The sequence below is a fragment of the Fonticula alba genome, assembly GCF_000388065.1.
Source record: "Fonticula alba strain ATCC 38817 unplaced genomic scaffold supercont2.6, whole genome shotgun sequence".
Lineage (NCBI taxonomy): Eukaryota > Rotosphaerida > Fonticulaceae > Fonticula > Fonticula alba.
The window spans coordinates 1,203,783-1,216,297 of NW_009242976.1; the positions used below are offsets into that span (position 1 = coordinate 1,203,783).

At 68.0% G+C, this 12,515-nt stretch overlaps 2 protein-coding genes across 3 annotated transcripts; both read right to left on the reverse strand.

Annotated features, from left to right (window-relative positions):
* Positions 1 to 9: 9 nt before the first annotated feature.
* H696_03932 lies at positions 10 to 6,464 on the reverse strand (the record flags this gene model as incomplete). 2 transcript variants are annotated; one of them, XM_009497801.1, is made up of 8 exons in its annotated part: positions 6,088 to 6,464; positions 5,735 to 5,904; positions 5,022 to 5,598; positions 4,666 to 4,863; positions 4,499 to 4,555; positions 4,213 to 4,373; positions 3,613 to 4,067; positions 10 to 3,438 (listed from the first exon to the last, which is right to left on the reverse strand). In XM_009497801.1, exons 2-8 carry the CDS (start codon positions 5,865 to 5,867, stop codon positions 10 to 12), a joined length of 5,010 nt encoding a protein of 1,669 aa, XP_009496076.1. In that variant the 5' UTR covers positions 5,868 to 5,904; positions 6,088 to 6,464. The 2 variants fall into 2 exon arrangements, with proteins under 2 accessions (XP_009496076.1, XP_009496075.1); XM_009497800.1 differs by having other exon boundaries at positions 4,192 to 4,373.
* Positions 6,465 to 9,033: 2,569 nt separating this feature from the next.
* Positions 9,034 to 12,515, reverse strand: H696_03933 (hypothetical protein). Its single transcript, XM_009497802.1, has one exon. The coding sequence runs from the start codon at positions 12,437 to 12,439 to the stop codon at positions 9,527 to 9,529; it is 2,913 nt and encodes a 970-aa protein (XP_009496077.1). The 5' UTR covers positions 12,440 to 12,515; the 3' UTR covers positions 9,034 to 9,526.

Consider the following 12,515-nt stretch of genomic DNA (forward strand, 5'->3'; position numbering starts at 1 on the left):
GCTGGGAGATCAAGACACCGTCGGCGAGGTGGTGGTTGAGCCGCCAGCGCCAGGGCGCATGTGCGGAGAAGCGGCGCCTGGGCCGCCGCCGCCGCCACCGGGCGCCGGGCCACCAGCCGCGAAGGCCAGGCCGCTCGAAGGGCTGGTGAAGCCGGACAGGGCACCGGGAAGCGTCGGGGCCGACATGACCAGGTGGCTCATGGACTGGAGCGAGGCCACCGAGCCGGGGCCTGTCGCGAAGTATGGATGCCCCGCGGCCATGCTGGCCGAGGCTGCCAGCGAGAAGCCGGCCTTGCTGTTGCCAGCAGGACCGCCGCCGCCGGGGGCCAGGCCCGAGGAAAAGGCAGCCGCGGCCAGCAGGGACGCCCCGGGGGCGAAGTTCTCCGATGAGGAGCCAAGCTCGGCCGAGGCTGACATGGCGGCCAGCGGCGACCCGGCGCGGCCGCCCCCCATGGCCACCGGCGTGCCCACCACGCCCGCGAAGGAAGTCCCACCGGGGCTGGCATCGCCGGCGGCACCGGGCTCGGCCTCGCTGCCCAGGCGGCCGACGCCCAGCAGGGAGAAGGGAACCCCGCCGACGGCACCGGCCGGCAGCGAGTGTGAAGGGGTTGAGTTGAAGAGGAGCGCCGAAGGGAGGAGCGACGGCGACAGGTCTGAAAGGGGGGCATTCAAGATGCTCGTCTGAAGGGGCTGGAGCCCGGGGCCAAGCTCATCACGCGCCGGGCTGGTGGTGGCTGCCAGGCCGACGGGCGACGCGCCACTTGGCAGGTAGTCTGAAGAGGGCTCCTCGGCCGGGGAGGAGGAGACCGGCCGGGGGGGAAGTGCACTGGCCGCCGAAGAGGGCGCACTGCGGCTGGCCGCCAGCGACGAGGGGGAACCCGCAGAGGCAGCGACAGGGGCCGAGTCGACTTCGGTGTTGGCGGGAAGAGGCGAGCTGTCACCCGCCAAGGCGGCCAGGAAGCCTGGTGGCAGGGGCTCCAGCTCGCCATCCGACGGGGCCGCCTGCCATGAAGCACGGGCCGTGCTGCCGGACGCGATGGACAGGGTGCTCGGGCTGGTGGCCGCCGGCTGCCGGGGCGAGGGGGCACGCTTCCATTGGGGAGGATCATGGGGAGACGTGGCCGCAGCACCGGAAGCGGTGGCGACGACGCCGACCCCGCTGCCGGCACCACCATTGGTGGTTGCGGCTGCGGCAACCGCCGCGGCGGCCGCAGCCGCCGCCGCCGCCGCCGCCACCGGGCCAGAGGAACTCAGCGGCGGCAAGGGGAGATCCACCATGCCGGGAGCCGGGTCTGTGGCCCCTCCATTGCTACGAGGCCCGCCGGCTGCGGCGGAGGAAACCATGAGGAATTGGCCCAGGCCCCCGGGGCTCGAGAGGAGCCCCGGCACCGGGGAGGGCGGCGCCGACAGAGACACCATGGCAGCCACCGGACCCTCGGCCGCCGAGCCGAGCGCCGGCGCCCCGAAGGCAGTCGACAGGTGGAAGGGCGATTCGCCGCCGGACGTCGGCGGAAGCCGGTGGCCATGCGTTTGTGCAACTGGCTGATGGAAGTGCCCAGCATGCGAGTGATGCTGCGCATGAGGATGATGATGAGGATGATGATGAGGATGATGATGGGGATGGTGGACGGGCGGCTGATGTGCCGGGAGCTGCTGGAAGTGCGGCGCGGAGCCGGCGGGTCCATGATGCTGCTGGAAGTGCGACCCGGCGGTCCCTGGGCCCGACAGTTGCTGGAAGTGCGTCTGGTGGTAGTAGGAGTGCACGCCGGCCGGGGCACCGTGTGGATGGTGGTGCAGGGAGGGGGTCCCCGAATGGTGATGCGTCAACGATGAGGCCGCCGACACCGACACCGACACCGACGAGGAGGAGGCAGACCCGGATCCGGCTTCCAGTGGTCCGGACCCGAAGGAGGACGACCGCAGGCGCCCGCCGCCAAACAGCGGAACTCCCGGGACAGCGCCCTCGGCCGAGCCATTCCCGGTGCGAGTCGACCCCGGCCGGGTGGTTGTGGCCGCGGCCGCCACCTGTGACAGGTCGCCATCCTCCAGCAGGTGTGCCAGGGCGAAGGGCTCGACCAGGGCCGGGCCGCCAGCACCGGTGGTGGCCTCGCGCGAGCCGACGCCGAATTGCCCCGGGGCCAGGGCCCCGGCGCGCCGGCGAGGCGACGGGGGCGCACTGCTGGGCGTCGGGGCCGCCGCCGCGGCCATCAGACTGTTAGCCGGGAAGTTGAAGGACGGCCCGAGCGTGTGGGGCTGGGCAAAGTCCAAGCCAACCGGATCGTGGTGCGAGGGACTGACACCCGCTCCAAGGGGGGGATAAAAGTCCCCGACAGAGCCGGCCGCAGTGGGCTTGATTCCGGGCTGCTGGCCGCCGGCGACAGTGGCCGCCACCGAGCTGGGGAGTGTGAAATCAAATGCCTGTGCGGCCAGCGTCAAGCCGGAGCTGCTGTGAAGGGCCGCCTGCGGAGCAGTAGTGGCGGCGAGATCGAGAGCCGAATCGGCGGCCGCGGCCGCGGCCGCCGCCGCCGCCACGGTGATGCTGCTCGCGGGCAGGAAGTGCGCCGTGGCGGCTGGGCGATGCTGAGGACCGGTGGCCGCCGCGCCCACCGCGGGGAAGGCGGTCGAGGGCGAGGGCGATGGCGATGGCCCGGGTGAGGGCGCCGGAGATGGCCTGCCCGAGCCAGGGGCCGCGTGGAACTGCGGCAGAGGCGCTGGCTGCTGTTGCTGCTGCTGCTGCTGTTGCTGCTGCTGCTGCTGCTGATGGTGATGATGCTGAAGCTGGTGGTGATGGCCCCAGGGGGAGGCAGCTGGCTGTGAAGGGGGCTGTGGCTGCGGTGAGGAAGTCACCACCGCCTGCGACTGCGGGGCGGGCTGGGACACGGCCCCGGTGTTGACGGCCAGAAGGCCGGGGGTGAGGCCGGCGACCGGCGGCCGCGGTGGCCGCGGCCCGGGCCGGACAGCCACCGACGCGGCGGGGCCCGGTGGCAGGGGAGGACGCAAAGCGCCGGGACTCGAGACCACATGTCCCCCACCCGGCAGTGCTTGCTGCTGCTGCTGCTGCAGTAGATGGGCCGCCGGAGGCCGAGGCCGGGGCCGGGGCCGGACCGCGCCCGGAGCCGCCAGGGGAAGCCCAGCAGCCAAGGCGGCAGCCGTCACGGCACCCGGAGCCGGAGGCGTGGCACCGCGCGATCCGGGAGCCGACCCGGGCCTGGCGGTCCCGGCACCTGGCGAGGATGCCACCATGGGCGAGGGGCTCCGGCCGCCCGGGTGATGAGGGCCGCCTGGCGTGACCGGGCCCGCAGTGGAGCCAGGAGCGGAGGCGAGCCCGCGAGCGCCACCCGTCGAGGCGCTGAGATCCGACAGGGGAGCCGCCAGTGGGGCCACAGCAAAGACATTCGCCCCGGAGAAGAAGGACTTGCCCTTGAAGAGATCGAAGGTCTGGGGGGAGGCGTGTGCACGCACGCAGGCGAGAGTCATGGCCCGAGAGTGGCATGGCCATAAGCGCAAACCGTGGCAGAGGTGTCAGCATCGATGGGGCGCAAGAAAAGAAAGGGACAGGCCAAGGAAGGCCATTGGAGGCTGGGCGACAAAAAAAAAGGGAGGAGGGCGCACATCGGGGGGCATGCGGGAGCCCATGGCAGCATCACTGTCGGAGGCGGCATGGGTGTCATCGGCGCCGCCAATGGGCCCATGGGCAAAGCCCCCGGCCGAGGGGAGATGCGGCGCGGGGTGCTCGGCCGAGGGGGTCCGGTGGTGGAAGGGAGGGGCCGGCTGCCGCTGATCGAGGGGGCTGACGCTTGGCCCGGGAGACCCATCCGAGGAGGGATGGACATCGTCGGCGCTCGGGGTGCCATGCTCGGCGTCCTGGTCCTCGGTGTGATCTTCCTCATCCTCGTGGTCCTCGCTGGCCGAGTGATGCGAGAAGGAGGAGTCCAAATCACAGTCGTACTCGTCCGAGCACGAGTCCATATCCTTGTTGGGGGACGAGCAGGTCGAAGAGGAACACGGCGAGGGGGACAGATGCTGGAGGGCCGACGCGTCGCAACTCAACTTCTGGGGAGAGGTGTCTGAGGCGTGCGCGTGCGAAATTGTGTGTGTGTGTGTGTACGGGGAAGGGAGCCGCAAGAGGGAGGGGGTAAGTGAGGGGGGGGTCCTAATGAATTGCAGGAAGGGGGCGGCGGGCGGACGAACCGGAACCGGCGCTGGTCGCACCACCTGTGAGAGTGGCCGAAGCGGTGGCCGCCGCCGAAAGGGTCGGCAGGGAGGCGGCCGCATTAATCGACAGGGATACTGAAGCGTTGGCCCCGAGGGAGGCATTGGCCGGGGCGTCTGGCGGCGGAGCCGGCAAAACGCGTCCTTTGGAGTCGGGGCGCCTTTGGGCCGGGGAGGGGGGGGGGGGGAGGGCAGGGGGCCTGAGTCAGCGTGGTGCCAGAGGAAGGACCAGAGTGGCGGACGCGAAATGGGTGTGGCCCCGAGCCAGGGGGAGAGGCGAACGCACCAGGAGGAAACTCGGACACGCGTGTGGGTCGGCGGTCCAAAGGCAAGCTCGCCCCGGCTACCGGCCATCGGCAAACACAGGTCAGTACAGTCGCCCGGGCGTTGGGGAGGAGGAGGGGGAGGAGGAGAGGGGGGAAAAAGACCAGGGGCGGGGAGGGCGGAACGCACGCAGCCAGATCATCACCCATGACCACCAGCCCTGGGGCCCACTCGATGGTTGTGGTGGAGGAGGAGTTGGCCGCCGCGATGGAGGCCAGCGGGGTCTTCGATTGGGAGGGCTCCTCATGAAGGTAGAGGCATTCGGAATTCTGGCACAGAAGCCCACGCAGGAACTGGTGACAGAACTTGGTCGTGCCGAGGGAGGCACTGTGTGTGTGTGTGTGTGTGTGTGTTTGTGTATGGGGTTGTGTGCGTGCACAGGAGGGCATGTGTGTGAGCGGGGGGAAGGAGTGGGCAGACAAAAAAAAAAGAATGCCAAGGGGGAGGGGAGGGCCACAGAAGAAGACCCGCAACGAAACACGAACCGGACCACACAGCCATCGATGGCCACGCCGTCGAGGGCGGCGATGCAGCGCCGCGCGGCGCGCGCATCCGAATAGGTGACATGCGCTGCCACGCGCTCCTCGGTGTTGTTGTAGGCCCCGGCGGCCGAACCGCCGGTGCTGCTGCCGGCGCCGACACCGCCGCCACTGGATGGCCGAGCGCTCAACAGAAGCTTGGTGACCTTGCCGTAGCGACCCAGGAAGGAGGGACTCCGGAGGAGGGCGATAAATTCGTCCCCGGTGACCGGATCACCACGGGGCGAGTTGTCGGCGGCTGCATGGCTGGCAGCGGCGGCCGCGGCCGTGGCCGAGGCAGCAGCACCGGGCGCGCTGCTGCTCGACGAGGCACCTCCAACGATGGAGCTCGGAGAGGGGGACCCATGGGCCGAGAGGGTGGGAGAGTGTGATGCCGAGGAGGCGGGTGGCCGATACAGCCGACTTGGGAGCCCGGCCACATAGACCAAGTGCGCCTGAACGACACGGGCCTGGGCGAGGGGTTTCCGCGCGGCCGCCAACTCGCGGGTTTCCCGCGGTGAGCGTTCCGAGGAGTGTGATGCAGCTGGGGGAGGAGGGAGGGAGGGGGGGAGGGTGAGAAAAGTGAACATCCCGCGGAGAGAGAGAGACAGAAACAGACAGACAAAGGACCAGGACAAAGAGGCAAGGCAGGCAGAGGGCCGGGGAGGGGGGAGGCGCACCATTGTGCGAAGAAGAACCGCTTCCGCCGGCGTGGGACGAGGCGGCCGAGGGAGCGTGGCTAAAGGAGCTGTAGGTGCTAGAGGCTGACCGTCGGCCCCTGGTCCGACGACTGGAAGCCTGGGAGGGTGCCATCAGGGAAGAGGCGGGGGACCGCTATATGCGGCAGATTCTGCAGGTGCAGGCGAGTCAAACATGTGAGTGTGGTGTGCGTGTGCGTGTGTGTGTGTGTGTGTGTCTGTGTGCGTGCGCATGCGCGTGTGCGTGCGCGTGTGTTGGCGAGCAGGAAGCCCTTGGGCGTGTGCGTGTCGACGCGACAGGGGGCGGGAAGCAAGGGCCGGGAAGGAGGGCGTACAATAGTGGCCGGAGCGCGGGGAGGGCCGGGCGAAGCAGCGGGCCGGCGAAGATCTTGCCGGTCGCGCGCGCGCGCACAGGAAAAGGAAAAGCCCCGGAGAAGGAGAGAGAGGGGGGCAGGGCAAACGAGGGCGCGGTGTTGGGAACGCCAGATGAAGTGGAGGAGGGCCAAACCGAGGAGGGAGGCCCAAATCCCGGGGGGAGAACCGGTGTATGGGGGAGAGGCGGGGAGGTGACGCCAAAGCGCGGCAGCGGGAAAATCGGACGCGACAGCGGGAGGAGTGGCGGGAGGGTGGGGAGGCAGGGAACCGGGTAGAGAAGAGCAGGGTGAAGGGTGGGATTTGGTGAGGAGGGGGAAGGGGAGGAGGAGGAGGAGGAGTCAGGGGGAGGTGGATGTGCGGGCTCGGGAGGCACTGCAAGTGCGGCAGGGAAACAAAAAGTATCCCTGTGTCATGATTAGTCCCGGGCTCGCTCTCTCTCTCTCTCTCTCTCTCTCTCCTTCTCTGCCTCGACCTCGGGCTTTGTTGGCATCAGCCTGAGGCCCACGGCTGCTGGCGTGCTTTCTCGCCATCGGGGGGTGCTTTCCCGCACCCTGGACATTGGACGCGCGCCGGCGCGGACTGCTGCGAGTGGGGCCGAGGGGCCCTTGTCCGGCACACATGCGTCAGTTCGTGGCGATATTTGGCGTCGGCACCCCGGGCCGGATGTGTGTCTGGGATTCGCGGCAGGCTGAGACCTGGGTAGGGGGCACGCGTGCGCGCAGGCTCCCCCCGATTGGGGGGCGGTTGGGCAGGAAAATCAGCGACAAGGCCGCGTCTTGGTCGGGGGGCTCGCGCGCGCGCGCGCCAGTGCATCCAGGGGCGGGCCCCTGTCTGCACATGGGCGCATGGGCGCATGGACACGCATGTGTGTGTGTGTGTGTATGTGTGCGAATGTGGGCCGGGGCGCTGGCATGTATCTCTCAACGGTGCGCTCGCGCTCCAGGCGACCCACCTCGGGCGCCATGTAGAAACCGGAAGACGGGGCGCGCGGGAGCGCGTGCGCCCCGAGGCACCAGCATCGGCCGGAATAACCATGGGCCGGCCAGCGCGCCAAGGGCGAACCAGCCCCAGGCCCCGCCACACAGCGGCGACACACGAGCGGTGACCTAGAGGGAGATCCCGGCACTGTGGGGCCTCCAGAGGTGCGCCGCCCACCGAGAGCCCCCGGCTACGAGCCCAACAATAACGCCCTGCCAAAGGGAGGGGGCGTGTGCGTGTGTGTGTGTGTGTGTGTGTGTCTGTAGCCATGTGTGCGGGCCGACCGGGCTCGTGTGGGATTCCAACCAATGGGTCTGAGTGTCGGATGCGGCCCCCGTAGCCCCCCTACCCCCTCCCGCGAGCAGCCCCCCTCGGTGGGCCCCGGGCCACAGGGCAAGTGTGGCCGCCGCCCGCCGGCCACACGAGTGCTGGCCCCCCGGGGGGGGAGGGGGGCTTGGGCCCCCACCAGTGGCGGGTATGAGCACGCCCGCGCTCATGCGCACCAGGAGGGGGGGGGGGCCCCGGGCCACGCGTGACGGGAAATCAGTCGAGCCAGCGCGCCTGCCCGGAGGAAAACTGTGGAAAGCCGTTCTCAGGGCGGCGCGGGAGCCGGGGGCCCGGTGGCGCCGGCTCCGCGCTACAGGCGCACGCACGCTTTCATTGAGACAGGCGGCTGACGCATCGCCAAATGGCCAATCAGGCCACACCGGCCCCGGCAGGAAAGAGGGGCCGGGGGAACGCGCGCGCGCACACAGACACACACACAGACACAAAGGACACGCACACCCGGCCCGCACGGGCCGCGTGCGCCCGAAGACGGGGTTGAACCTACCAATCGGGCGCGCGACGGAGGTTGGCAAAAATCGATAGAGAAAATGAGCGCGGAGCGCGGGTCCACGAAAACCCTAGACCACGGTGGGTACAACCCTGCCAGCGCCGGCACCCGGTATTCCCACCCTCCCTGTGGCGAGTCGGGGAGACGCGACCGCGGGGCCCGTGCCCCGGTCCGGCGGGGGACCGAGCCCGGCGAGGGGCGCTCGGAGGGGGGCGGGCAAGACCATGGGCAAGCGGCCTCGCCGCTCTTCGGACGGGCAGCCTGCAGTTGCGCCGCCCGCAGGGCAGGGTGCCACTGAAGGAGAATAAGATGCAGAGATAGACGGAGAGAGAGGGAGAGAAATGGAGAAACAGGAAGGAGTCGAGATATTGGACAAGCCTGACACAGCGGGACTCATGCACCCGGGTGCCAACTCCCCCTGCACGCGCGCCCACCTCCGAGTGATAGGGTCAGACCTATTCTCCCGGAGACCGACATTTGCGTCGGAGGCCTCCACGCCCGGACGCGGGCCATGCGCACGCGGGCCCACGCCCGCACCCCCAGGCCAAGGGGGGGGGGGCCTGGAGCGCGCACCCACCGGCCCCTCCAGTGCTCTATCTGATGTTCCCCCCCCCCACACACACACACGCTCTTTTACCAGACCGGCTCCATCCTGGCCAGAGCCCCGCCGGGGCCGTCTTCGACACCCGGGCGAAGCACTCTGTGGCCCGCCGCTGTCCTAAGGCTGGCGTGTGGCGCGTCCGATCTTCCCTTCCTGCTGACCTGGCGCTTCTGCGACCGCCGGGTCTTAGCCGGCGCGCAGACCGCCCGAGCGTCCCTTTGACGGAAAAGCACAGCCACCCCCCCACCCCCCTCCGCAGGCTGTGCTCTCGGGATCGGCTACCTCCCCCGGGTGGGCATGGGCACGGATAAGGGGTCGAGGGCCCGCTGCAAGCTGGGGGCGCTGTGTCTTCTCCTGTGCCAGTGGCGCATCGCCGGGGAGACCAGGGGCACCAGGTCTACGACCGTCTCACCGGCCATTCGCCGCGCGGATCTTGCTGGAAGGGAGAGGAAAAGAGAGAGAGAGAGAGAGAGAGAAAGTCTAATGGAAAAAGAAATATTAAAGATGTATTTTTGCCAACCGGGCAGAGGGGAGAGGACACAAACATACGGCCTCTCTTTCTCCTTCTCTTTCTGCGGTACCCCGGCGGGGGGAGGAGGACAGGGGCAGGGGGCTACACACATGCACAGAGGCACATGCCCGCGGGCAAACGGAGGAAGGAAAGGCGAGGGGGAGAGAGAGAAGTAGAGCAGTCCCGAAATGGCCAAGTGCATGCCGCCGCCGCGGCCAGCACAGCCAGGCACCGTGGGGCGATATGACACAATCTAAAAACACGCCAAGGGGCTAATATCGGCCCCGGCTCGCGGCGCGGCACACCTGGACACATCGGAAAGCTCACGGGGAGCCGCAGCAGCGGCATGGAAACAGCAAAAGCCCCAGACCGCCACGCAACAACGTGGCTACCGCAGCACCGCCATACCACCAGGGCAGGGACAGTGCCAGGAAAGAAGACAAAGAGGGGGGGGGGCAGAGGGGCGGAGGGGACCTACTCATCCATGTCGTCAATGTGCACCAGATTCTTCATCTTGTAGGACTGCAGCTGCGAGTAGAGGGCCGCATTCTCGGCCAGCTCGGTGGGGATCTCATCCGAACCGGCGGCCGCCAGCTCCATCCGGCGGAGCACCGTCTGCCCAGTGGCCGAGAGCATCTCCTCCAGGCGCTTGGGCTTGGCCGGCCCGGCAGTGGAGTCCGGCCCGTGCTGATCACTGAACCAGCCCAGGTTGTCGGCCACCAGGTGCAAGTTCCGGCAGGACTCACATCGGGCAATGACCAAGCCGGATGTGTAGGCCTCCGGCGAGATGAACCGCACATTCTGGTGGCCACACTCGCGGTGGTCCTTCTTATCATTGGCATGGGTGGAAGGCTGCATCATGTAGTCCACAATGTCGGTGATGGGGACCTCCGCCGCACAGGTGTAGATCAGCAGCTGGGTACGGCCCTTTTCCACGGCCTTCGGCATGCGGGCCCGGATCTTGGCCAGGAGCTCGGCATTCACCGGCAGCGCACGGGCCTGCGACTCGCGCATGGTCTCCGGCGCCTCCGAGGTCAAGCCGCCCACCATCTCGGACCCGGGCCGGGACTCGGGCAGACGCAGGCGCACCTGGCCAAGAGCCTCCTCCTGGGCCTCGCGACGGAGGGCAGCCGCCTGAGCGGCACCCGGCGGCTGGGCCTTGAGCAGGGCCAACGGATCGGTGTTGATGATGGGAGTGGTCACGGAATGCCCGGCCAAGCCGATGTCATCGATGTCCTCATGATGATGGGCGCCCTCCAGCTGGCGCAGGCGCTCCACCGGATCCGGCACAATCTCCGGCGTCAGGGGCAGCCCGGCATTGTGCCGGACAATCGACTCCACCCCGGCCATGAAGCGCGACCGGTAGGACAAATCCACCGGGGGATCCGGAACCGGATACTCGCGCACCGTGTCATCATGGGCCGGGGTTTGGAAGAACCCCGTCAGCATGAAGAGATTCAGGAAGACATCCACCGCCAGGACATTCTCATGATACTGCTTCTGGCGGAAGGTCACCTCCCGAAGGAAGGGACTTTTCGGCGAGTCGGGCTCCACCTCGTGCATTGGGTCATCGGTCAGGTCCTGCACCGTGGACATGTGGAAGGAGAAGTGATCCTCATCCGTTTCCACCGGGCGCGGGGCCGGGGCCGGGAAGTCCTTCGGCTCCGGGGCCGCCCACTCGGCCTCCGGCAGCAGCGGCAGCCGCGCCAGCGAGTTGATCTTGTTCACAGGGTGGGTCATGGAACTCCGGTAGTCGCCGATCGAGTCCATGTCCTCGATCGGCGTGGCGGGAGCTCGCCAAACAGCCTCACGCCGAGCCGTGGCCTCGTCGGGCTGCTCCTCGTCCGGGCCGGGGACGGTGAAGGCCGACACGTCCGACTGAATGGCCGGCGGGATGGAAAAGTGCGGCACCGGCAGATCCGCCTCGGAGGGGTACGCCGCATCGATAGAGTCCAGCAATTCGTCGCCCGATTCGTCGTCGGACAAATCCACGTCCGAGAGGTTGTCATCATCCGGACGCAAGGGAGAGACCTCCAGGATGGCGGCCATCGCCTCGATGCGATCAATCGGCCACTCTTCGGATGGGTGTGGTGGCGGCTCGGTGCCCGGCGGCAGCAAATTCTGGGGCTCGTGCGGCGTGGCCTGCAAGGTCTTCAAGCTGGCCGGGTCAAAGTCCCGGTCCGGGTGGATGGTCTCCATGCGTTCGACCGAGATGTTGGCAAAGAACATCGCGTGCCGGAGCAACTCCTCCGGCTCGGGGACCGAATTCTCCTCGTCGTCAAAACTGGCCGGGAACTCGGCGATGCGCCGGTGTGCCTCCTGATCGGCCAGCGTCATCGGCTGGGACTGATGCGATCGCAGAAGCTCGGCCGGGCTGCGCCGATCGGTCACCGGCTCGGCCTTGATGGCCTCCCGCCAATCGGCCGTATTCTCCATCAGATAGTCGAAAACGTCGCGCGGGGGAACGCCCAAGCCGCGGATGGTGTGCAACAAATGCGGGAAGTCCGCCTGCCATTGCTCGAAGCTGTTCTCATCGTAGCGGTGGAAGAAGTCCTTCAGGCTCATGGCGCGCGAAAATTCGACCAGCTGCTCGCGCGACAGCCCGGGGATGGATCGCACCAGCGTGGCAAAGCGATTGGGGTAGTCGCAGATTTCGAAAAACCGCTGAACCAACTGGTCCAGCGTGATGGAGGGATTCTCCCGGATCATGGCCTCCTCCATTTGGACCAGCTCGCTGTAGGAGTAGGGAATGTCGGTGGGGACATGGTGGTATTGCGGCTCCGAGGGCAGGAAGCTGGACAGTTGGTGCTTGCGCCCGTAGTCCGGGCTGCCATCCGGGTTGACTTCGAGATCGGCCTGGCTGGGGAAGATGCGCGGCACGACAAGGAAATCGTCCAACGTGGTGTGGCCCGGGCGGTAGTCCCTTTCCAGACACTGGTCCATGGTCATGGGTGGCGGCTGGCCGTCATTCTTCTCGCTGGCGATCTTGTTCAGCTTGTCCCACAGCACATCCTTCAGCTCATGGACAAACTGGATGTGGGCCTCGGAGCCCACTTCATACACGGAAGTCAAGGGCCGGTCCTCCGGCAGTGAAGCCATGTCCACCTTGGACCAGTCGACATTGGTGTTTCGCCCGGCCAGAAAAACCGGCGATGTGCCCGGGGCGTAGGGCGGACCCTTGTCGATGGATGCCTGCAGGGCGGCCGCCGCGGCTTCCTTCAACGTCGCCACCGGCTGGGGGGGGGGCTCGTTCTCCTTTTCATCACCGGAGGCCGTGGAGAAAGATGCGAAGGGGGAGAGGCGGCTGGACAGCCAAGACGACGGCCGGGACCGGAGGGCCGGCCTCAGCAAGGAGGAACCTGCTCCCCGGGAAATAATATGCAGCATAGGTTGGAAAAGCAGAAAGGGGTTGTCGAGGGAAAAAAAGAGGAGGGGGAGGGGTGGGAGAGGGAAGAGGGGAGGA